The 25,718-nt window shown below is 37.2% G+C and overlaps 2 protein-coding genes across 2 annotated transcripts in view; one reads left to right on the top strand and one right to left on the bottom strand.

The window, feature by feature from the left end:
* The window catches only part of LOC132372058 (platelet glycoprotein 4), a 258,202-nt gene that overhangs the window by 56,232 nt on the left and 176,252 nt on the right, over positions 1–25,718 (top strand). The window lies entirely within an intron of this gene.
* LOC132371304 (guanine nucleotide-binding protein G(t) subunit alpha-3-like) overlaps positions 1–25,718 on the bottom strand; it is a 54,118-nt gene that overhangs the window by 21,956 nt on the left and 6,444 nt on the right. Inside the window, 2 exon segments of the mRNA XM_059932532.1 lie at positions 11,815–11,914; positions 12,810–12,849. Coding sequence (XP_059788515.1) covers positions 11,815–11,914; positions 12,810–12,849 — 140 coding nt within the window.

Here is a 25,718-nt window from a genome sequence, read left to right as displayed (position 1 = left end):
CTTAACCAACACATTTCAGGTATTTAGTGATGACTGGCATCACTGATTTGCAAACATTGGGCTGCATGAAACAAAAAATATATTTAAGTAGCAGTGGGCAAGGTTGTGATGCAAATAAATGGAATATTACACATGCAAATTCAAACATTGCTAAATCATCCTCAAAGGATTGCAGAAGGAAAGCCTGTTTGAGGAACTATTATTGCTTAGAAGAAAGAAAATAAAAGAAATAATCCTAATTGTTAAAAATATTTTTACAAAAATCCTTGTATAGGGAAAAGCACTATAATGGAAGCCAGGAAAAGTGGGTTTTGCCCTAAACTCTGGCTATTTAATGCAGGTCAACTTGCTAATCCTCTCTGGCCCTTCTTTTTTTTACATCTTTAAATAAGGGGATTATACTAGGTTGTCTCTTAAGGATCAGTAATTAGCTTTTTACTTAGCAAGGTTATTTCTTTTCAAGAGAAAGATTTCAAGATTCCGAGGACAAAGATATACACAGAGTTCTGAAACTTTTTGTAGTGTTTATAACATGATGTCCAGAGGAAATGAAGTAATTTAGCATAACATTCACATCTTGTCCTATCACTTAAGACACACTGGAAAATAGGAGTGCCTATTTTCTATTTATAACGGTAACAAAGGCACCCTCTTTAATGGCGGTAATTACCCTCTGTTAAATCCATTGTCACTGTTCCATGTGTGTACGTGCCACTGAGTTCTCAAAGTTGAAATGCCTAGACATTTAATTTAGCTGAACTCTTCTTTCCCTTCCACTCATTCAATCAGAACTCAAAGTTTTACTACTAGTTTTGGAATACACACCTATTGAAAGTTAAGGTCTTTGTGTATGCTAATCACTTTTTTGCATAATATGTTCTGGTTCCTTTCTGTTTTTTTTTTCTTATTGCTTTTAAAAGTGCTTGTGTGTTCATTAGGCATCATTTGAATGACATATTACTAAGGATTTGTGTTGCCTCCATACACATAGAGGCTTTAGCATAGGGGGAAAAAACAACACAAATGCCTCCCAAGATATTAAAACCTTCAAATACAAGGACTCTTAGTGAAAGGAGTAAAGGCAGTACCTATACCTATTATTTATTGTTTTTAATATTTGATTGCCAGTAATGGCTGTATTTCTACTTCAAAAATGGCCATGTTTGTCCTGCTGTAGCAAACAATTAAATAACTTAAATAAGTGAATAAAACAGTCAATTAAAGGCTGTAGAAAAAAAGAAACAGTAAAATGTCTTTATGGATAGATCAGGAATAAGTTCATTAAAGAAATCCCAGTTGTCTGGCAAAAATTGAAATTAGAATATTACTGTAATTATTAAATTTAAATGGCAATTATAAATAAACTTGGGGGCATTTAGGTTTTCTTCCTGGACCCAGATTCTGATCAATATCCTTTTTTCAGAGGATGAGGAAATATCTATCACCAAGCAAACTGACAAAAGCACAGTTAACAAAATCCAGTTGTAGTGGGACTTAAGCAATATTGCTTTTCTAAGGACTGCAATTGCTGTGAGGCAGAGCTCTCTACCTGGAAGTTCATTCCTAGATCTGTTCAAATTAATAAGCATTCACTGGGCATTTTCAGTAACATATTTCATGCACTGAAGAGAATGAATGAATTATAAAAGTCCCTCCTCCCTAAAAACAGACTAGTGCTCCATTGTCTCATACAGTAGCCGCCAGACATGTTAAATAAAATTAAGTAAAATTAAAAGTTTAGTTCCTCAATCACACTAGCCACATATGGGGAGCACAGGTGTAACATTCCTGTCACTGCAGAAAGTTCTATTGGAGAGTAGTAGATTATAGGAAGGTAGGGCATGAAATCCTATTTTTGTACAGTGTGATAATGTATAGCAAAAATACTGGCAGGTGGTATGATGAACTAGAAAACTAGTGATCAACTCTATTGGGAGTGGTTGTAAGGGATCAAGGAGACTGCCTGGCAGCAGTGATGATCAGTTGATTTTTCAAGGATAAATGGTTATTTCCAGATAGTCAAAAGGAAAAAGAACATTTTAGGCAGAAGGATCAGTGTGACCAAATAGATGCTTACAATTATCAAGCTTTCAGTATGTGCCAAACATTGTTTTAAGTGCTTTCTATGTCTTATTTCTTACAATAAGCCCTAATTTAAAGTAGGTAAAATTATCACCTACATTTTACAGGTAAGAAACATAGGCATAGATACATTAAGACAGTATCCCTGACTTACAATGTCAGTGTGTAGTACAGCTGTTCAACAAACACAGTCTGCTTTTAGAGCCTGTGATCTTAGCCACTAAGCTGTATTGCCACCCATAGCATGCTAGTCCATAGAACTGTTTAAGTCCAGCATTTCTGAAGCAGATGGTAGGAAGGGGGAAATTATGGGATGTTAGGATGAAGAGATAGGCAAGAGCTGGATTCTTAACTGTTGATTTACCACGTCTAGGAGTTTCATCTTTATAGAATAGGTGAAGCGTTAAATTTATGAAGGAGATACAATCATTTTTTCAGAGATCAGTTGGTGGCAGTGTGGATAATGCAGTGGAAGGAAGAGAGGGGGAAGTAGAAACAACACAGCAAGATGCCTTTATTAATCCAGGTCAGAAATGCTGAGGTTTTGAAATGAGGCAGTGACAGTAGGGTTAAGTGACATGTTGGGAAACATACCTTACGTAGATGTAGCATAACTTGGTAAAAGAGTGAGGGGTCAGTATAACTACACCTAGATTTATTTCTTTAGAGGCTGCTGTTACTGTGATTCATTGTAGGGGACTACAGGCCAGAGGGGCAGATAAGTTTAATGTTGTTTATTCTGATTTAGACCTATCCATAGAATATAGAGGTAGATATTATCTGCTTCCCTAGTTCAGACAAAGTGTCTGAGTTTGGAAGAAATATTCTGGGACAGTCCCCTTGAAGATGATTGTGAAAAATCAGTGGACTTCAGCGATTTTCATGTGATGAAGGCATAGAGTAAGCAGAGAAGAGGACCTGATACAGTAGAGACACCAACAATGAAGATGTAGTCAAAGAATCAGGGAGGATGGTAGAGTTTGGAGGTGAACTGGGAAAGGGAGTGATCCTAGAAGCCAGGGTAAAGTTTTAAGAGGGAAAAACTCAACGAAGTCAAGTGGAATTAAAATAAGGACTCATGATCACTTCCTAAAAAATGGCAATTAGGAAATCATAACTGACATTTATAAGGGCAATTTCTGTGACGTGCCAGAGGCAAGAGCGATGGAAATGGTTGAAGGACAGATGGAAAATGGAAGAAGAGAGCTAGTGTTGACTATTCTTTTTTTTTTTTTTTAAAACATCTTTATTGAAGTATAATTGCCTTACAATGGTGTGTTAGCTTCTGCTTTATAACAAAGTGAATCAGTTATACATATACAATATGTTCCCATTTCTCTTCCCTCTTGCATCTCCCTCCCTCCCACCCTCCCCATCCCACCCCTCTAGGTGGTCACAAAGCACCGAGCTGATAATCCCTGTGCTATGTGGCTGCTTCCCACTAGCTAGCTATTTTACATTTGGTAGTGGATATATGTCCATGACACTCTCTTACCCTGTCACATCTCACCCCACCCCCTCCCCATATCCTCAAGTCCATTCTCTAGTAGGTCTGTGTCTTTATTCCCGTCTTGCCACTAGGTTCTTCATGGCCTTTTTATTTTTTTCCTTAGATTCCGTATATATGTGTTAGCATACTGTATTTGTTTTTCTCTTTCTGACTTACTTCACTCTGTATGACAGACTCTAACTCCATCCACCTCATTACAAATACCTCCATTTCATTTCTTTTTATGGCTGAGTAATATTCCATTGTATATATGTGCCACATCTTCTTTATCCATTCATCTGTCGATGGACATTTAGGTTGCTTCCATGTCCTGGCTATTGTAAATAGAGCTGCAATGAACATTTTGGTACATGACTCTTTTTGACCTATGGTTTTCTCAGGGTATATGCCCAGTAGTGGGATTGCTGGGTCGTATGGTAGTTCTATTTGTAGTTTTTTAAGGAACCTCCATACTGTTCTCCATAGTGGCTGTATCAATTTACATTCCCACCAACAGTGCAAGAGTGTTCCCTTTCCTCCACACCCTCTCCAGCATTTATTGTTTCTAGATTTTTTGATGATGGCCATTCTGACTGGTGTGAGATGATATCTCATTGTAGTTTTGATTTGCATTTCTCTAATGATTAATGATGTTGAGCATTCTTTCATGTGTCTGTAGGCCATCTGTATATCTTCTTTGGAGAAATGTCTATTTAGGTCTTCTGCCCATTTTTGGATTGGGTTGTTCGTTTTTTTGTTATTGAGCTGCATGAGCTGCTTGTAAATCTTGGAGATTAATCCTTTGTCAGTTGCTTCATTTGCAAATATTTTCTCCCATTCTGATGGTTGTCTTTTGGTCTTGTTTATGGTTTCCTTTGCTGTGCAAAAGCTTTTAAGTTTCATTAGGTCCCATTTGTTTATTTGTGTTCTTATTTCCATTTCTCTGGGAGCTGGGTCAAAATGAATCTTGCTGTGATGTATGTCATAGAGTGTTCTGCCTATGTTTTCCTCTAAGAGTTTGATAGTGTCTGGTCTTACACTTAGGTCTTTAATCCATTTTGAGTTTATTTTTGTGCATGGTGTCAGGGAGTGTTCTAATTTCATACTTTTACATGTACCTGTCCAATTTTCCCAGCACCACTTATTGAAGAGGCTGTCTTTTCTCCACTGTATATGCTTGCCTCCTTTATCAAAGATAAGGTGACCATATGTGTGTGGGTTTATCTCTGGGCTTTCTATCCTGTTCCATTGATCTATATTTCTGTTTTTGTGCCAGTACCAAACTGTCTTGATTACTGAAGCTTTGTAATATAGTCTGAAGTCAGGGAGTCTGATTCCCCCAGCTCCATTTTTCGTTCTCAAGATTGCTTTGGCTATTCGGGGTCTTTTGTGTTTCCATACAAATTGTGAAATTTTTTGTTCTAGTTCTGTGAAAAATGCCAGTGGTAGTTTGATAGGGATTGCATTGAATCTGTAGATTGCTTTGGGTAGTAGAGTCATTTTCACAATGTTGATTCTTCCAATCCAGGAACATGGTATATCTCTCCATCTATTTGTATCATCTTTAATTTCTTTCATCAGTGTCTTATAATTTTCTGCATACAGGTCTTTTGTCTCCTTAGGTAGGTTTATTCCTAGATATTTTATTCTTTTTGTTGCAGTGGTAAACGGGAGTGTTTTCTTAATTTCACTTTCAGATTTTTCGTCATTAGTGTATAGAAATGCAAGAGATTTCTGTGCATTAATTTTGTATCCTGCTACTTTACCAAATTCATTGATTAGCTCTAGGAGTTTTCTGGTAGCATCTTTAGGATTCTCTATGTATAGTATCATGTCATCTGCAAATAGTGACAGCTTTACTTCTTCTTTTCCGATTTGGATTCCTTTTATTTCTTTGTCTTCTCTGATTGCTGTGGCTAACACTTCCAAAACTATGTTGAATAATAGTGGTGAGAGTGGGCAACCTTGTCTTGTTCCTGATCTTAGTGGAAATGGTTTCAGTTTTTCACCATTGAGGACAATGTTGGCTGTGGGTTTGTCATATATGGCCTTTATTATGTTGAGGAAAGTTCCCTCTATGCCTACTTTCTGCAGGGCTTTTATCAGAAATGGGTGTTGAATTTTGTCGAAAGCTTTCTCTGCATCTATTGAGATGATCATATGGTTTTTCTCCTTCAATTTGTTAATATGGTGTATCACATTGATTGATTTGCGTATATTGAAGAATCCTTGCATTCCAGGGATAAACCCCACTTGATCATGGTGTATGATCCTTTTAATGTGCTGTTGGATTCTGTTTGCGAGTATTTTGTTGAGGATTTTTGCATCTATGTTCATCAGTGATATTGGCCTGTAGTTTTCCTTCTTTGTGACATCTTTGTCTGGTTTTGGTATCAGGGTGATGGTGGCCTCGTAGAATGAGTTTGGGAGTGTTCCTCCCTCTGCAATATTTTGGAAGAGTTTGAGAAGGATAGGTGTTAGCTCTTCTCTAAATGTTTGATAGAATTCACCTGTGAAGCCATCTGGTCCTGGGCTTTTGTTTGTTGGAAGGTTTTTAATCACAGTTTCAATTTCAGTGCTTGTGATTGGTCTGTTCATATTTTCTATTTCTTCCTGGTTCAGTCTCGGCAGGTTGTGCATTTCTAAGAATCTGTCCATTTCTTCCAGGTTGTCCATTTTATTGGCATAGAGTTGCTTGTAGTAATCTCTCATGATCTTTTGTATTTCTGCAGTGTCAGTGGTTACTTCTCCTTTTTCATTTCTAATTCTATTGATCTGAGTCTTCTCCCTTTTTCTCTTGATGAGTCTGGCTAATGGTTTATCAATTTTGTTTATCTTCTCAAAGAACCAGCTTTTAGTTTCATTGATTTTTGCTATTGTTTCCTTCATTTCTTTTTCATTTATTTCTGACCTGATCTTTATAATTTCTTTCCTTCTGCTAGCTTTGGGGTTTTTTTGTTCTTCTTTCTCTAATTGCTTTAGGTGCAAGGTTAGGTTGTTTATTCGAGATGTTTCCTGTTTCTTGATGTAGGCTTGTATTGCTATAAACTTCCCTCTTAGCACTGCTTTTGCTGCGTCCCATAGGTTTTAGGTCGTCGTATCTCCATTGTCATTTGTTTCTAGGTTTTTTTTGATTTCCCCTTTGATTTCTTCAGTGATCACTTCGTTATTAAGTAGTGTATTGTGTAGCCTCCATGTGTTTGTATTTTTTACAGATCTTTTCCTGTAATTGATATCTAGTCTCATAGCATTGTGGTCAGAAAAGATACTTGATACTATTTCAGTTTTCTTAAATTTACCAAGGCTTGATCTGTGACCCAAGATATGATCTATCCTGGAGAATGTTCCATGAGCACTTGAGAAAAATGTGTATTCTGTTGTTTTTGGGTGGCATGTCCTATAAATATCAATTAAGTCCATCCTGTTTAATGTATCATTTAAAGCTTGTGTTTCCTTATTGATTTTCATTTTGGATGATCTGTCCATTGGTGAAAGTGGGGTGTTAAAGTCCCCTACTATGATTGTGTTGCTGTCGATTTCCCCTTTTATGGCTGTTAGTATTTGCCTTATGTATTGAGGTGCTCCTATGTTGGGTGCATAAATATTTACAATTGTTATACCTTCCTCTTGGATCGATCCCTTGATCATTATATAGTGTCCTTCTTTGTCTCTTGTAATAGTCTTTATTTTAAAGTCTCTTGTGTCTGATATGAGAATTGCTACTCCAGCTTTCTTTTGATTTCCATTTGCATGGAATATCTTTTTCCATCCCCTCACTTTCAGTCTGTATGTGTCTCTAGGTCTGAAGTGGGTCTCTTGTAGACAGCATATATATGGGTCTTGTTTTTGTATCCATTCAGCCAGCCTGTGTCTTTTGGTGGGAGCATTTAATCCATTTACATTCAAGGTAATTATTGATATGTATGTTCCTATTCCCATTTTCTTAAACGTTTTGGGTTTGTTATTGTAGGTGTTTTCCTTCTCTTGTGTTTCTTGCCTAGAGAAGTTCCTTTAGCATTTGTTGTAAAGCTGGTTTGGTGGTGCTGAACTCTCTCAGCTTTTGCTTGTCTGTAAAGGTTTTAATTTCTCCATCACATCTGAATGAGATCCTTGCTGGGTAGAGTAATCTTGGTTGTAGGTTTTTCTCCTTCATCACTTTAAGTATATCCTGCCACTCCCTTCTGGCTTGCAGAGTTTCTGCTGAAAGATCAGCTGTTAACCTTATGGGGATTCCCTTGTGTGTTATTTGTTTTTTTTCCCTTGCTGCCTTTAATATGTTTTCCTTATATTTAATTTTTGACAGTTTGATTAATATGTGTCTTGGCGTGTTTCTCCTTGGATTTATCCTGTATGGGACTCTCTGTGCTTCCAGGACTTGATTAACTATTTCCTTTGCCATATTCGGGAAGTTTTCAACTATAATCTCTTCAAATATTTTCTCAGTCCCTTTCTTTTTCTCTTCTTCTTCTGGGACCCCTATAATTCGAATGTTGGTGCGTTTAATATTGTCCCAGAGGTCTCTGAGACTGTCCTCAGTTCTTTTCATTCTTTTTTCTTTATCCTGCTCTGCAGTAGTTATTTCCACCATTTTATCTTCCAGGTCACTTATCCTTTCTTCTGCCTCAGTTATTCTGCTATTGATCCCATCTAGAGTATTTTTAATTTCATTTATTGTGTTTTTCATCATTGCTTGGTTCCTCTTTAGTTCTTCTACGTCCTTGTTAAATGTTTCTTGCATTTTGTCTATTCTATTTCCAAGATTTTGGATCATCCTTACTATCATTATTCTGAATTCTTTTTCAGGTAGACTACCTATTTCCTCTTCATTTGTTAAGTCTAGTGTGTTTTGACCCTGCTCCTTCATCTGCTGTGTGTTTTTCTGTCGTCTCATTTTGCTTATCTTACTGTGTTTGGGGTTTCCTTATCACAGGTTGCAGGTTCGTAGTTCTCGTTGTTTTTGGTATCTGTCCCCAGTGGCTAAGGTTGGTTCAGTGGGTTGTGTAGGCTTCCTGGTGGAGGGAACTAGTGCCTGAGCTCTGGTAGATGAGGCTGGATCTTGTCTTTCTGGTGGGCAGGTCCACGTCTGGTGGTGTGTTTTGGGGTGTCTGTGGCCTTATTATGATTTTAGGCAGCCTCTCTGCTAATGGATGGGGCTGTGTTCCTGTCTTGCTAGTTGTTTGGCATAGGGTGTTCAGCACTGTAGCTTGCTGGTCATTGAGTGATGCTGGGTCTTGATGTTGAGATGGAGATCTCTGAGAGATTTTCGCCATTTGGTATTAAGTGGAGCTGGGAGGTCTCTTGTGGACCAGTGTCCTGAAGTTGGCTCTCCCACCTCCGAGGTACGGCCCTGATGCCTGGCTGAAGCACCAAGAGCCTTTCGTCCACATGGCTCAGAGTAAAAGGGAGAAAAAATAGAAAGAAAGAAAGAAAGAAAGAAAGAGGCTATAATATAGTGAAGTAAAATAAAGCTATTATAAAGCAAAGCTATACAGACAAAATCTCCCCCAGAAGCATATACATATACACTCACAAAAAAAAAGGAAAAGGGGAAAAATTAATATATCCTGTTCCCAAAGTCCACCTCCTGAATTTGGGATGATTCGTTGTCTATTCAGGTATTCAACAGATGCAGGCACATCAAGTTGTTTGTGGAGTTTTAATCCGCTGCTTCTGAGGCTGCTGGGAGAGATTTCCCCTTCTCTTCCCTGTTCGCACAGCTCCTGGGGATCAGCTTTGGATTTGGACCCGCCTCTGCGTGTAGGTCGCCTGAGGGCGTCTGTTCCCCGCCCAGACAGGACGGGGTTAAAGGAGCAGCTGCTTCGAGGGCTCTGGCTCACTCAGGCCGCGGGGAGGGAGGGGTACAGAGGAGGCGGGGCGAGCCTGCGGCGTCAGAGGCCAGCGTGACGTTGCACCAGCCTGAGGTGCGCAGTGGGTTCTCCCGGGGAAGTTGTCCCTGGATCACGGGACGCTGGCAGTGGCGGGCTGCACGGGCTCCCGGGAGGGGCGGTGTGGAGAGTGACCTGTGCTCGCACACAGGTTTTTTGGAGGCGGCAGCAGCAGCCCCAGCGTCTCACACCCGTCTCTGGGGTCCGCGCTGATAGCCGCGGCTCGCGCCAGTCTCTGGAGTTCGTTTAGGCGGCGCTCTGAATCCCCTCTCCTCGCGCACCAGGAAACAGGGAAGAAAAAGTCTCTTGCCTCTTTGGCAGCTGCACACTTTTTCCCGGTCTCCCTCCCAGCCAGCTGTGGTGCGCCAACCCCTTCAGGCTGTGTTCACGCCGCCAACCCCAGTCCTCTCCCTGCGATCCGACCGAAGCCCGAGCCTCCGCTCCCAGCCCCGCCCGCCCCGGCGGGGGAGCAGACAAGCCTCTCGGGCTGGTGAGCGCTGCTCGGCGCCGAGCCTCTGTGCGGGAGTCTCTCCGTTTTTTCCTCTGCGCCCCTGTTGCTATGGGATCCGCGCTGTTAGCTGCGGCTCGCGCCCGTCTCTGAAGTTCGTTTAGGCGGCGCTCTGAATCCCCTCTCCTCGCGCACCCGGAAACAGGGAAGAAAAAGTCTCTTGCCTCTTTGGCAGCTGCAGACTTTTTCCCGGACTCCCTCCCGGCTAGCTGTGTTGCACTAACCCCTTCAGGCTGTGTTCACGCCGCCAACCCCAGTCCTCTCCCTGCGATCCAACTGAAGCCGGAGCCTCAGCTCCCAGCCCCGCCCGCCCCGGCGGCTGAGCAGACAAGCCTCTCGGGCTGGTGAGTGCTGGTCAGCGCCGAGCCTCCGTGCAGGAAGTGCGGGAATCTCTCCGCTTTGCCCTCCACACCCCTGTGGCTGCGCTCTCTTCTGTGGCTCCGAAGGTTCTCCCCTCTGCCACCCACAGTCTCTGCCCGCGAAGGGGCTTCCTAGTGCGTGGAAATCTTTCCTCCTTCACAGCTCCCTCCCACTGGTGCAGGTGCCGTCCCTATTCTTTTGTCTCTGTTATTTCTTTTTTCTTTTGCCCTACCCAAGTACGGGGGGAGTTTCTTGCCTTTTGGGAGGTCTGACGTTTTCTGCCAGCGTTCAGTGGGTGTTCTGTAGGAGCAGTTCCACGTGTAGATGTATTTCTACTGTTTCTGTGGGAAGGAAGGTGATCTCGGCGTCTTACTCTTCCGCCATCTTCTCTCCTCCCCCGACTATTCTTAATGGAGACTCTACTGAGACAAGAAAAGAGGGATGAGGCAGAAGGAGGAGAATGATGCTTTTTTAATAATAGAAGTAATATTTGCTCATTGTAGAAAATGTGAAAAGGTCAGCAATATTCAAAATAAAAGTGCAATGTTACTTTAAATCCTACTACTGACAGAAAATATTTTCAATATCGGTATGTGTTTTCCCACTTTAAAAAATTATCTATTTTATCATAAATAGATAAGATAAAGATTTCTGTGCAATGTTGTATCTTGGTTTTTCACTTAATGTAAGTATTTTCTTTTATTAGGAGTTTCTCACCTACATATAACTTGTAATGAATGTAAAATATTAATTGAAGAGTAAATAGTCCTATAATTTCACAATCTATTTGCTTGTGTTTTATTTTAAGGTAGTTTATTCTTTCCCATATTTAATTGTTTTAAATAAGACTGATATAAATATCTTTGTACATAAAATTCCATATTTACATTATTTTATTTTTATACATTTTAACATTTAAATTATTTCATTATTAAAATGATCAGAAATGTATTTAGAAGATCAATAATTATTTTCCAAGCTTACGGTATATATTACAAAAATTATTTCTACAATTTTGCTGTAGCATATAATTTAACAGGTAGTCATGAGAAATATTCACTTCTCAAAACTTCACCCTATTGGGTAATATTATTTTTAAATTATTGTTCACTAATTTACTAAGATGAAAAATAACTCATTATTGCTTTAATTTTTATTTATTTTTTTTTAGTGAAGTTAAACTAAAAAATATATGTATATTTAATAGATATTTGAATTTTGTCTTTGAACTGTTGATTCATAGTCTCATCCTATTTCTATATATTGGGCAGCTTATTGTTGTTCTTAATCTGTATATTCATCATTTATCTATCATATGTATTATAGATATTTTTCTAGTTTTCTATTTTTTCTTTGTTTTAATTTTTATATAGCCAAATAGTTGTGGTTGTTGCTTTAACTGCATTTAACCCCATAGAGAATAGAGAGGTAAGAAGGGTAAGAGGGATCCAAGCATGATTACAACCTGAAGGAAAAGAACAGGTGAACACAGCCGTGGTGTTATAAGGGAATGTGAGATGACCTGGGGGCAGGATGGAGCTGAGACCCCCAAAGCAGTGTGATCGGGGGTCATGATCAAGAAGTCCTGTTCTTCAAAGACAGGAAAAAAGGTCAAAAATTTGTTGCAGATAGAGGTGACAGAAGATTTCAAAAGTGGGACTTAAATACTGGTTGTTATGGAACTTACATGACATTATTACCTAGGAAGAAGAAAAAAAAACCTGGTTTAGATTACAAACAGATAATTTCATCATTAACTAGGATCATCCCCTCACAGGATATGTTCCAAAGAACAAGATCCTCAAACATAATCATTTTTGAGCTTATTTTTCATTATCTTCTTCTCCTCTAGCAATAATGTTCCTTTAAAATTCTCCAGCAGTGACAGAGCCATGAGATTTCACATATTCATCTCCCCTTATCAATGCCATTTTACTCATTTAGACATCGCATTCTTGAATTACAGCATTTTTGTGTTCATAATGTCCTTATTAAGAAATTCAGGTCTACGTATTTTATTAGAAAGAGAAAAAAAATGTAGAGAAAATAAATGCAAAAATAAATTGAAATCCGTGATGGTAAAAACTTTAAATATGCATTTCATTCCCAGGTATACCAACTGCCAATTAAGTTAAAAATATTGTTTCCTACTAAATTCAAATGGATCACTGACATATTTTGAAATGTTTATGGCGTATGCTCACAATATTAAGACCATAAATCATACCTATACTAATATATTTAAAACATAATTGCTATTAAGTTTGAGAGGCAAAATGCAAAAGAAAAATGGAAATTACAATATTACTCATCTGTTAGACTTTCTGCTGAAGGATAGGAGGAATATTTGCACAGGAAATGTGACAGCTCTGCCACTACCTGTGATTTAGAGACTATCCATCAGATTTTCCAAAAGTATTTATTTTAGTAATGGGCAAATACACGGACAGACAGAAATCAAATATTAAACGTTTAAAATACCTACTTCATTTGTTTCACAATGCTACTTTTTCCAGATTCTCCTGCTCTTGCAACAGAAAGATAGGAGTGTTATCAACTGATACACCAAGTTCATATAGATATTAAAACCTGTGACTATCACTTTCTTGTGAGTAAATCTTTTACAGACACCTCTCCTACGTAAAGAAGGAGAGTAATCTGCCAAGTCTTGAAAGGTATTATTAGTTATCTACTTTCAAAGATAGTAGCAACCCCTCTTTTGATATTAGATTCAGATATAGGTCTGGCTCCAAGGTGGAGTGTATTTTCTAAAACAAGAAGTGTATACCATCAGGAAAAAATTCTATTGCATTCAAACATAATTTGGAACACTTCTATCTCCTGGGTTTGCAACTCTCCCCCAAAATGGTCCCAACTTCATAGTCTCTAGATCACTCTCATTCTCTCAGAATGTCTCCTCCTATATCCTATTTGATTAAATAGCAAGGAAAAAAAAAAAAAAAAAAAACCTGAGACAATAATCTTTTATTTCCAGAAGAGTTCAAAGACTATTTTGATTGAAGGATGGGCTCTTGTTTTTGTCATCATGTTTACCTTGTTATACAGGCACTTTCTCTTTGATTTAAGCATAGGAAAGTTGTTAATAATACTAAGCAAAACTAAAAAGCATGTGGGATGACAGTGATATAGGAATGTCTCAAAATGGATTACACGTTCCTGGGGGAGGGGCAGGGTGGCGGTAATGTCATAGAGAACCAGTTGCATTTATCTGGGACATCTATTTAGTTGATGATATGCAATGTACAACTTTATTTTGATATGGTTGGCAAACATGTAGAAGGATACAAAATTCACATGATTTAAAAAATTTAAAACATGAACTTTTAATGAAAAGATCAGTGATTATTTCAGGCTATGCTTCAAGGCCTTTTGAGCATATTTCTTGAGTCTCCTTTACCCATAAAGCGTATTTATTTGGGAAGTGAAAACCAAGAAGCACTGAAATAAAGTGTGATTACTTAGATTTGAGGATATGGCTCTGTGCTTGTATGTGTGCTTATGTGTGTGTGTGTGTGTGTGTGCGTGCGTGTGTGTGTGTGCGAGAGAGAGAGATCTTCAGTAAATCCTTTAACCTCTTAGTTTCCTCATCTATAAACTGAGAATACTTACCTCAAGATTATTAGAAGACCATAATGACATAATACGCATGAAATCGTTTGCAAACTACAACACAGAATAAAACATAAAGTGATGTTATCTGAGAATCAAGGTCATAAGAAACATTGCAGTGTTTTGTAAAACAGAACAGTCTAAAGATACCCTACATGTATTACACAAATGATGTGGGAGCAACTGAATGTCCATGTGGAAAAAGAACATTGACTCTTAAATGACAACAAACCAAAATCAATTTGAAGTGATTTGTAAGGATAAATGCAATGGGACTCAGGAGAATTCATATAAGGATGTTCAAAATGATTAATAGAATAAAAATGGCAACTGTATGAAAAGAGACTAAAAAGGAATATGACTCTTGAGAGTGAAAATGATGACAGAATTTGATTAAAACTACTGTAATATGTAGGGTATGGATAGACCATAAAAACAAACTTTCAATTTTTTTACTCATCTATGAGTCCTAAACATGTAAGGGATGCGGGTGGGGAAGGAGCAAATTCAGGCAACTTTTTTTTAATTGAAGTATAGTTGATTTACAGTGTTGTGTTAATTACTTTTGTAGTGAAAAGTGACCCATTTATATATATATATATATACACACACACACATACACACATACATACATATATACACACACATATCCTTTTACATATTCTTTTCCATTATGGTTTATCACAGGATATTGAATATAGTTCCCTGTGCTATACAGTAGGACCTTGTTGTTTATCCATTCTAAATATAATAGTTTGCATCTGCTAATCCCAAACTCCAATCCATCCCTCTCCCACCCCCATTCCCTTGGCAGCCACCAGTCTGTTCCTTATGTCCCTGATTCTGTTTCTGTTTCATAGATAGGTTCATTTGTGTCATATTTTAGATTCCACACATAAGTGATATCATACGGTATTTGTCTTTCTCTTTCTGACTTACTTCACTTAGTATGATCATCTCTAGTTGCATCCATGTTGCTGCAAATGGCATTATTTCGTTCTCTTTTATGGCTGAGTAATATTCCATTGTACATATGTGCCACATCTTCTTTATCCATTCATCTGTCGATGGACAGTTAGGTTCTTTCCATGTCTTGGCTACTGTGAGCAGTGCTGCTATGAACATAGGGGTGCATGTATCTTTTTGAATTAGAGTTTTGTCTGAATATATGCCCAGGAATGGGATTGCTGGATCATATGGTAATTCTATTTTTAGTTTTCTGAGGAACCTGCATGCTGTTTTCCACAGTGTAGAAGGGCTCTCTTTTCTCTACACCCTCTCCAGCATTTGTTATTTGTAGACTTTTTAGTGATGTCAGGCAATTTCTTGAAGTTTGGACGTTCTGGTTTTATAGATGGGAGAAAATCAGGGAGTCACCATGAGTTAGTAAAACCTGATAATACACATTTGTTCATAAAAGTTTTATATAGAATCACTAAACTTTAAAGCATTGAGGAAAACTCAGTGTTTTATAATTGATATGAAATCATATCTTTTAAAATGTATCCTCAGGTTATAATTACCATTCATCAATGAAATATGTGAAATATGTGGATATCATTGAAATATGATATTGACCAAGGACCTGATATAACATGCCAATGAGTAAATTTTTAGTCTTATACTAATTTCTGTATCCTTAAGAGAAGCAAAGGCCTTGATACATTACTGTGAAATTGGGTCACAGAACATCTTCAAAGTCTGTGTGCTTGTTAATTTTGGACAAATTTCAAAGTAGCACAACTAAGGCAATTTAAAGAATTTCCAGGAGAAACCCAAATTCAGAAAGACTAATTAACAGACATAAACATATCCCTTACCAGCATGGCAATCAACTGCCTTGTTTTACCAAAACTCGTATGACTTTATGTGAGCAAAAATAATATGACTTCTGGTAACCCTGAATCTCAGAATTTTATTCAAATTATATGAAAATCCATATTGAATCAGAGGACCCTGACTACCCTATTTAAACTTTTAACCCCACTGTCACCCACTATCTTCCTTTCCTTACCCCACTTTTTTCCCAGCATTTATCTCATTCTACAAAGTTACAAATTATTCACATGCTGTTTTTAACTTTTCCTGTCTGTCTTCCAAGACTGCAAGGTAAATTCAACAAGGGCAGGGAAATTAGCCTGTTTTGTTCACTTACGTATCTGAAGCACCTAGAACAGTGTCTAATAGTAGAATCTCAATGAAACAAATACATTCTTTAAACTCATATTGAATGCTTGAAAAATAAAATTTTGTCCTCTGTGTTTTGTATCAGTTTCTTCACATAGAATCATTTCTGCCTGTCTCCATGTTTTCTTAAGCTGTGATGAACAGACATAACGACACCTCAATCTAATTCTACTTCACAGCAAAGTTTTTTTTCTTAGGCATATTAAATATGTCCAGTTTCCGCACTTATCTGAAAGAGCTGCCCACCTTACAGGATATTGAGGGAAGCAGAACGGTGAAGCTATGGGAAATAAGATTTTATTGCCAGTGATGATTTATCGATTCCTGCTCTTAGGTAAACCTCCAGCATACTTGGCTTTATGGTTTTAGGGTAGTGTGGTCCATACCACACAGTGTGAAATTCAGCAACAAAGTTGATAAATGCAAAATCAGTCTCAGCAATTTGCTAATCTTTCTTCATAGACTTTTAATGTAATCAAACAGGAACTCACAGATTGGGCATAACTGTTTCATTTAACAGAGGCTGCCATGTCCAAGAATGAAACATTTGAGATTAAAATGAAAATCGTATTAAAATCTCACCTCATGTTTTCGGAAGACAACTAGCTGTATTATTTTGCATGGCTGAGCGTTATTTGTTTGTGACAGTGACAAGAGTAAATCAAGGAGCTTTGCACAGTATCTTGGTTTGCTGGCTTTATATAATTTGCTATTTTGCTCCAGGCTGTGCGTCACTTTGAAAGAAAAGTTGTCCAATAAGATTATAAAACTGTTCTTGGTAGTTTTTTTAAAAAACTCCAACAGTACAAGTGGACATTAGAAATTGTAGCATCATCCTACACAGCTGAAAGATTTGTAGAATATCTTCTCTAAATATATGTTTTCAATTTTGCTGTATGGAAAATTTCAGAGTTATGGTGAAGTGGGAGGAAAACCAATAGGTCCAATAGGAATTCCAGTACTTGCCCATTCAGGTGTGTTTAATACTGCATTTTCTTCAACTAGAGTGGAAATACTGGGGGAAAAAACTTTGGAGAAAATGTGAGAATGAGAAAAGAATGTCTCATTTCTGATTATCAAGTACATTTCCTTACATAATGCTATAATATCTATGATTTCTACAATGAAGTAAAAATAATTTAGATAATTTTCATTTAATTTCAGTTATCTACCATGAGAATAATTTAAAAAGTGTGTAAAGAATTTTCCAGAATTGTACCAGCATATGTATCATGGACAAATACAGTATCAATTAAGAACCACTGTTGGACACACAAAATTTTTAAATAATCACAACCAAATTTCATTATATTAACTTTGTATTACTTAGTCAAAAATTTATTATAAATTTGGGAAAAAAGTGATTTTTAGACTGAGAGAGTTAATATACATTTAAAATGGTCTTTTATACTTCATAAATATGGCCAATTGGTAATCATACTGATGACACTAAGACCTGGCAAGTTTCCAGAATTATTTCTGACACTAGTGGGTATGCTATTATCCAAAGATTGTTGGTAACTAATCTTTCATGATGTGTGTGAAATAAATAATCGCTTTTGAAAAATAGTATGTACTCATCAATGAAACTCCGTATGAAACATTAATATTTTCTTTTGGAAAACTTTTAAAAAAGGTACCTGGATCATTTCTTCCTCTATATGGTGACTTCAGGCTTCCATATGAAGGTCCAGTATAGGCAACTACAACATTAACAGGAAAATTCCTGAAGAAAAGCCCATCTGTCCAAAATCTCATCTATTATTTGGAACCCCACTGCAAAGTTAATAAAGTATTGAGTCCCTTTCTTACAGCGTTTCTATGTCTTAGTTCACAATAATCATTCCATTCTTGTAAGATTAGACCATGTTAGAGAGCCAAATATAGAAATCACAATAGCATGTTTACACAGGCCAAGGGCATCCTGAAATAATCTCTTCCTTCCTGTTTGTGGTCATCACTAAGGGGTCAAGGGGTATCAAGGGAATTTTAACGAGATATGCATTTATTTCTTAGAAGTAGAAAGTGTTTCAAATAATTAAATATTTAAATTTATACTTAATTCATACTTTGATACTCACAAATTATTTTATTCTTAATAGGTATAAATTAGAGATTTTATTCCACATTTTCATTTGCAAATACCAAAAAATTTTTAAAGCTACATGATATTTATACCTGTAACTGAATTTCACCTGAACACACTTGAGGCCTGATCACTCATTTCATACAACTTGTTAAAACAGGCAAAATGAAAATAAACTCTGACTTATAATCAATCATGCAGAAGCTTTTTTGTAGGCGGTCTTAAAATCACATAATTGTGCAGAAGAATGAAACCCTAGAAATCAACCAGCTGTGCACGTATCTTCCTTCTATGCATGAGAAAAATGAGTCTAGTAGAGATTATGATACTCATCCAAAGTCCCAGACCTACTTTAAAACAAAGAAATTAAGTCTCCTGGCTCGCATATTAATGCTATAATGTTGCCTTTTAAAAAAATTATTTTATTTATTTATTTTTGGCTGTGTTGGGTCTTCACTGCTGCACGCGTGCTTTCTCTAGTTGCGGCGAGCGGGGGCTACTCTTCCATTGCGGTGCGCGGGCTTCTCATTGCAGTGGCTTCTCTTGTTGCAGAGCACGGGCTCTAGGCACATGGGCTTCAGTAGTTGTGACATGAGGGCTCAGTAGTTGTGGCTCGTGGGCTCTAGAACGCAGACTCAGTAGTTGTGGTGCATGGGCTTAGTTGCTCCACGGCATGTGGGATCTTCCTGGACCAGGGCTCGAACCCATGTCCCCTGCATTGGCAGGTGGATTCTTAACCACTGTGCCACCAGGAAAGCCCTGTTGCTTTCTTTTTAGGTGTGCACTGGTAATGTCAATATCAAAATGATGTCAAAACATAAATTATTTTAAAATCACTTATTTTAAATTAATATGGAAGAAGTGAACTTTCATAGACATATGGGTTTGCAGTGTCTGCTTGTCATCTGTTGGTGGACTGTTGGCATAAAAGATTTTTAGGGTAACCCTTTTTGAAGCAACTTGATTTTATTACACTCACTATTCCTCTTTCTTATTGAGCAACAACAAACTTATCTGTCTCTTCCACATTACAACCCTTCAAATAGCCTAGACAGAGAGTAGAACAATGTAATAAGCAAACTCATGCTTTGGAATTAAATAAAAGTGAGCGTGTACTCATTGCTGACTTTGGGTGTCTTGATCAAAATTAATTTCTCAGAGTATCCTCTTTCATTAAATTGGCTTATTAATATCTACCTCTTAGGATTTGGGTAGATTAACATATAAAGTACCTGGTACATACTCTAACTTACAGTGAGCTCTCAACATTCTCTAATATTTGAAGCATGCTCCACCTCTTTTCCAAGAGACTTTTCAAGTATAATATGTTCCACTCCTTTAATCCTTTCTGGTGGAACATGAGTTTTAGATTCCTTACCCTCTGAACCACACTCCATGCAAGAGCCAATGTCCTTTTGAAACACTGTCCTACTGAAAATGGTGCCACAGATATCAGGTGATTTTATTGAGAGCACTGATATTCTGATGTAGTAAGATAGGGGTGCAACATAGGTCTGCCTCAATCCTGGTACTTATTTCTAAATAGAACACTTTTCTTAATAGAGACCATGATTAGTTTGCCTCTTTTCTTCTTCTTTTCTTTTTTGTTTGTTGGGGTTTTTTTGTAGCTTTATTACTTTTTTTTTTTTTTTTACCTATATTGAGCTTGTAGCAGTTAATTTGTTGCTACTTTTTTCACATCACCTCTTAGCAAACAGATTCTCCCACATACTACATGTGTATACTGCATGAGTATAGTTGATTTTGAGCCTCAGTTGAAGATACCTGTTAAATTCCATTTTGCTCATTTGGGCCAAGCATTTCTGCTAGTTGAGATCACTTGGAATATTGACTTTCCTGTCACTATATCCTTCCAAATTCTGAATCTTACTCAAGTGAAATGTTGCCGTATCTATCTTTACCCAAATCCCTGATAAGAGCATTGAAGAGGAGAAGGTCAAGGGCAGGAAACTGTCAGGCCCATTCATCATCATAAGTCCTTGTTCACTATCTGTAGTTAATTATGCTAAATGTTACCCATTAAATATGACAATCACTGCAGGTTTTTGTACATACTATTTATCCTGTTTAAGGAATTGTCTTCTATTCCTAGTGTGATAAAAGTTTTTATCTGGAATGGATAAAAAGAAGTTTATTTAGTGTGTGTGTGTGTGTGTGTGTGTGTGCGTGTGCACGCACATGCGTGTGTGTACATGCGCACATGCGTGTATCTCCTATCATAATCATGATCTTTCTCCTTTGATAATGTGAATATATTAATCTTCTAATAGTATTTCAACAAGGCATTCTTGAGATAACACCCTTCCCACCTCTGGCTTTTTTTTTTTTTTTAAGTACATTTTATACATTGTTGGACTCAGTTTTCTAATATTTTGGTTTGGTGTTTGGATCTGTGTTTGTCAAGAAGATTGGCCAAATTTTGTTGTCACAGTTATCAAATAATGCATTGAGAAGAATTTCCTTAAAAAGTTTATGTGATTTTAAAGTGATATGCTCATGAGATATCTCATAGAATTCATTTGTAAGGAAATGTACATGAATTTACAGATATATTCGCATATTTTCTTTTGCCAAAAAAATGCAATTATTTTTCCCAAATTTTAATAATCTTATAAACCTATGGAAGTTTGAGAAAATAATACATTAGAAACCTATATTTTATACCTTTTATACCCTTCACCTTACCAAACACTTTGTCATTTGTCTTGTTTCATATATATATATATATATATATATATATATATAAATTTACACAACACGTGTGTGTGTGTATATAGATATATATATATACACATATTTATGCTTTGTTTTAAATAGAGCTGCAATGAACATTTTGGCACATGACTCTTTTTGAATTATGGTTTTCTCAGGGTATATGCCCAGTAGTGGGATTGCTGGGTCGTATGGTAGTTCTATTTGTAGTTGTTTAAGGAACCTCCATACTGTTCTCCATAGTGGCTGTATCAATTTACATTCCCACCGACAGTGCAAGAGTGTTCCCTTTTCTACACACCCTCTCCAGCATTTATTGTTTCTAGATTTTTTGATGATGGCCATTCTGACCAGTGTGAGATGATATCTCATTGTAGTTTTGACTTGCATTTCTCTAATGATTAATGATGTTGAGCATTCTTTCATGTGTCTGTTGGCAATCTGTATATCTTCTTTGGAGACATGTCTATTTAGGTCTTCTGCCCGTTTTTGGATTGGGTTGTTCATTTTTTTGTTATTGAGCTGCATGAGCTGCTTGTAAATCTTGGAGATTAATCCTTTGTCAGTTGCTTCATTTGCAAATATTTTCTCCCATCCTGAGGGTTGTCTTTTCGTCTTGTTTATGGTTTCCTTTGCTGTGCAAAAGCTTTTAAGTTTCATTAGGTCCCATTTGTTTATTTGTGTTTTTATTTCCATTTCTCTAGGAGTTGGGTCAAAAAGGATATTGCTGTGATTTATGTCATAGAGTGTTCTGGCTATGTTTTCCTCTAAGAGTTTGATAGTGTCTGACCTTACATTTAGGTCTTTAATCTATTTTGAGTTTATTTTTGTGTATGGTGTTAGGGAGTGTTCTAATTTCATACTTTTACATGTAGCTGTCCAGTTTTCCCAGCACCACTTATTGAAGAGGCTGTCCTTTCTCCAGTGTATATGCTTGCCTCCTTTATCAAAGATAAGGTGACCATATGTGCATGGGCTTATCTCTGGGCTTTCTATCCTGTTCCATTGATCTATGTTTCTCTTTTTGTGCCAGTTCCAAACTGTCTTGATTACTGTAGCTTTGTAATATAGTCTGAAGTCAGGGAGTCTGATTCCTCCAGCTCCATTTTTCGTTCTCAAGATTGCTTTGGCTATTCGGGGTCTTTTGTGTTTCCATACAAATTGTGAAATTTTTTGCTCTAGTTCTGTGAAAAGTGCCAGTGGTAGTTTGATAGGGATTGCATTGAATCTGTAGATTGCTTTGGGTAGTAGAGTCATTTTCACAATGTTGAGTCTTCCAATCTAAGAAAATGGTATATCTCTCCATCTATTTGTATCATCTTTAATTTCTTTCATCAGTGTCTTATAATTTTCTGCATACAGGTCTTTTGTCTCCTTAGGTAGGTTTCTTCCTAGATATTTTATTCTTTTTGTTGCAATGGTAAACGGGAGTGTTTTCTTAATTTCACTTTCAGATTTGTCATCATTAGTGTATAGGAATGCAAGAGATTTCTGTGCATTAATTTTGTATCCTGCTACTTTACCAAATTCATTGATTAGCTCTAGGAGTTTTCTGGTAGCATCTTTAGGATTCTCTATGTATAGTATCATGTCATCTGCAAACAGTGACAGCTTTACTTCTTCTTTTCCGATTTGGATTCCTTTTATTTCTTTGTCTTCTCTGATTGCTGTGGCTAACACTTCCAATAATATGTTGAATAATAGTGGTGAGAGTGGGCAACCTTGTCTTGTTCCTGATCTTAGTGGAAATGGTTTCAGTTTTTCACCATTGAGGACAATGTTGGCTGTGGGTTTGTCATATATGGCCTTTATTATGTTGAGGAAAGTTCCCTCTATGCCTACTTTCTGCAGTGTTTTTATCATAAATGAGTATTGAATTTTGTTGAAACCTTTCTCTGCATCTATTGAGATGATCATATGGTTTTTCTCCTTCAATTTGTTAATATGATGTATCACGTTGATTGATTTGCATATATTGAAGAATCCTTGCATTCCTGGCATAAACCCCACTTGATCATGGTGTATGATCCTTTTAATGTGCTGTTGGATTCTGTTTGCTAGTATTTTGTTGAGGATTTTTGCATCTATGTTCATCAGTGATATTGGCCTGTAGTTTTCTTTCTTTGTGGCATCTTTGTCTGGTTTTGGTATCAGGGTGATCGTGGCCTTGTAGAATGAGTTGGGGAGTGTTCCTCCCTCTGCAGTATTTTGGAAGAGTTTGACAAGGATGGGTGTTAGCTCTTCTCTAAATGTTTGATAGAATTCGCCTGTGAAGCCATCTGGTCCTGGGTTTTTGTTTGTTGGAAGATTTTTAATCACAGTTTCAATTTCAGTGCTTGTGATTGGTCTGTTCATATTTTCTATTTCTTCCTGGTTCAGTCTCGGCAGGTTGTGCATTTCTAAGAATCTGTCCATTTCTTCTAGGTTGTCCATTTCATTGGCATAGAATTGCTTGTAGTAATCTCTCATGATCGTTTGTATTTCTGCAGTGTCAGTTGTTACTTCTCCTTTTTCATTTCTGATTCTATTGATTTGAGTCTTCTCCCTTTTTCTCTTGATGAGTCTGGCTAATGGTTTATCAATTTTGTTTATCTTCTCAAAGAACCAGCTCTTAGTTTTATTGATCTTTGCTATTGTCTCCTTCATTTCTTTTTCATTTATTTCTGATCTGATCTTTATGATTTCTTTCCTTCTGCTAGCTTTGGGGTTTTTTTGTTCTTCTTTCTCTAATTGCTTTAGGTGCAAGGTTAGGTTGTTTATTCGAGATGTTTCCTGTTTCTTGATGTAGGCTTGTATTGCTATAAAATTCCCTCTTAGAACTGCTTTTGCTGCATCCCATAGGTTTTGGGTCGTCACGTCTCCATTGTCATTTGTTTCTAGGTATTTTTTGATTTCCCCTTTGATTTCTTCAGTGATCACTTCGTTATTAAGTAGTATATTGTGTTGCCTCCATGTGTTTGTATTTTTTACAGATCTTTTCCTGTAATTGATATCTAGTCTCATAGCATTGTGGTCAGAAAAGATACTTGATACGATTTCAATTTTCTTAGATATACCCAGGCTTGATCTGTCACCCAAGATATGATCTATCCTGGAGAATGTTCCATGAGCACTTGAGAAAAATGTGTATTCTGTTGTTTTTGGGTAGAATGTCCTATAAATATCAATTAAGTCCATCTTGTTTAATGTATCATTTAAAGCTTGTGTTTCCTTATTGATTTTCATTTTGGATGATCTGTCCATTGGTGAAAGTGGGGTGTTAAAGTCCCCTACTATGATTGTGTTGCTGTCGATTTCCCCTTTTATGGCTGTTAGTATTTGCCTTATGTATTGAGGTGCTCCTATGTTGGGTGCATAAATATTTACAATTGTTATACCTTCCTCTTGGATCGATCCCTTGATCATTATATAGTGTCCTTCTTTGTCTCTTGTAATAGTCTTTATTTTAAAGTCTCTTGTGTCTGATATGAGAATTGCTACTCCAGCTTTCTTTTGATTTCCATTTGCATGGCATATCTTTTTCCATCCCCTCACTTTCAGTCTGTATGTGTCCCTTGGTCTGAAGTGGGTCTCTTGTAGACAGCCTATATACGGGTCTTGTTTTTGTATCCATTCAGCCAGCCTGTGTCTTTTGGTGGGAGCATTTAATCCATTTACATTCAAGGTAATTATCAATAGGTATGTTCCTATTCCCATTTTCTTAAATGTTTTGGGTTTGTTATTGTAGGTGTTTTCCTTCTCTTGTGTTTCTTGCCTAGAGAAGTTCCTTTAGCATTTGTTGTAAAGCTGGTTTGGTGGTGCTGAACTCTCTCAGCTTTTGCTTGTCTGTAAAGGTTTTAATTTCTCCATCACATCTGAATGAGATCCTTGCTGGGTAGAGTAATCTTGGTTGTAGGTTTTTCTCCTTCATCACTTTAAGTATATCCTGCCACTCCCTTCTGGCTTGCAGAGTTTCTGCTGAAAGATCAGCTGTTAACCTTATGGGGATTCCCTTGTGTGTTATTTATTGTTTTTCCCTTGCTGCTTTTAATATGTTTTCTTTATATTTAATTTTTGATAGTTTGTGTCTTGGCGTGTTTCTCCTTGGATTTATCCTGTATGGGACTCTCTGTGCTTCCAGGACTTGATTAACTATTTCCTTTGCCATATTCGGGAAGTTTTCAACTATAATCTCTTCAAATCTTTTCTCAGTCCCTTTCTTTTTCTCTTCTTCTTCTGGGACCCCTATAATTCGAATGTTGGTGCATTTAATGTTATCCCAGAGGTCTCTGAGACTGTCCTCAGTTCTTTTCATTCTTTTTTCTTTATTCTGCTCTGCAGTAGTTATTTCCACTATTTTATCTTCCAGGTCCCTTACCCGTTCTTCTGCCTCAGTTATTCTGCTATTGATCCCTTCTAGAGTATTTTTAATTTCATTTATTGTGCTTTTCATCATTGCTTTGTTCCTCTTTAGTTCTTCTACGTCCTTATTAAATGTTTCTTGAATTTTGTCTATGCTACTTCCAAGATTTTGGATCATCTTTACTATCATTATTCTGAATTCTTTTTTAGGTAGACTGCCTATTTCCTCTTCACTTGTTAGGTCTGGTATGTTTTGACCCTGCTCCTTCATCTGCTGTGTCTTTTTCTGTCTTCTCATTTTGCTTATCTTACTGTGTTTGGGGTCTCCTTTTCACAGGCTGCAGGTTTGTAGTTCCCGTTGTTTTTGGTATCTGTTCCCAGTGGCTAAGGTTGGTTCAGTGGGTTGTGTAGGCTTCC

Source organism: Balaenoptera ricei, chromosome 9, assembly GCF_028023285.1.
Source record: "Balaenoptera ricei isolate mBalRic1 chromosome 9, mBalRic1.hap2, whole genome shotgun sequence".
NCBI lineage: Eukaryota > Metazoa > Chordata > Mammalia > Artiodactyla > Balaenopteridae > Balaenoptera > Balaenoptera ricei.
Note: the sequence above shows the minus strand (reverse complement) of the source record. Positions and strands in the feature narration are given on the sequence as shown.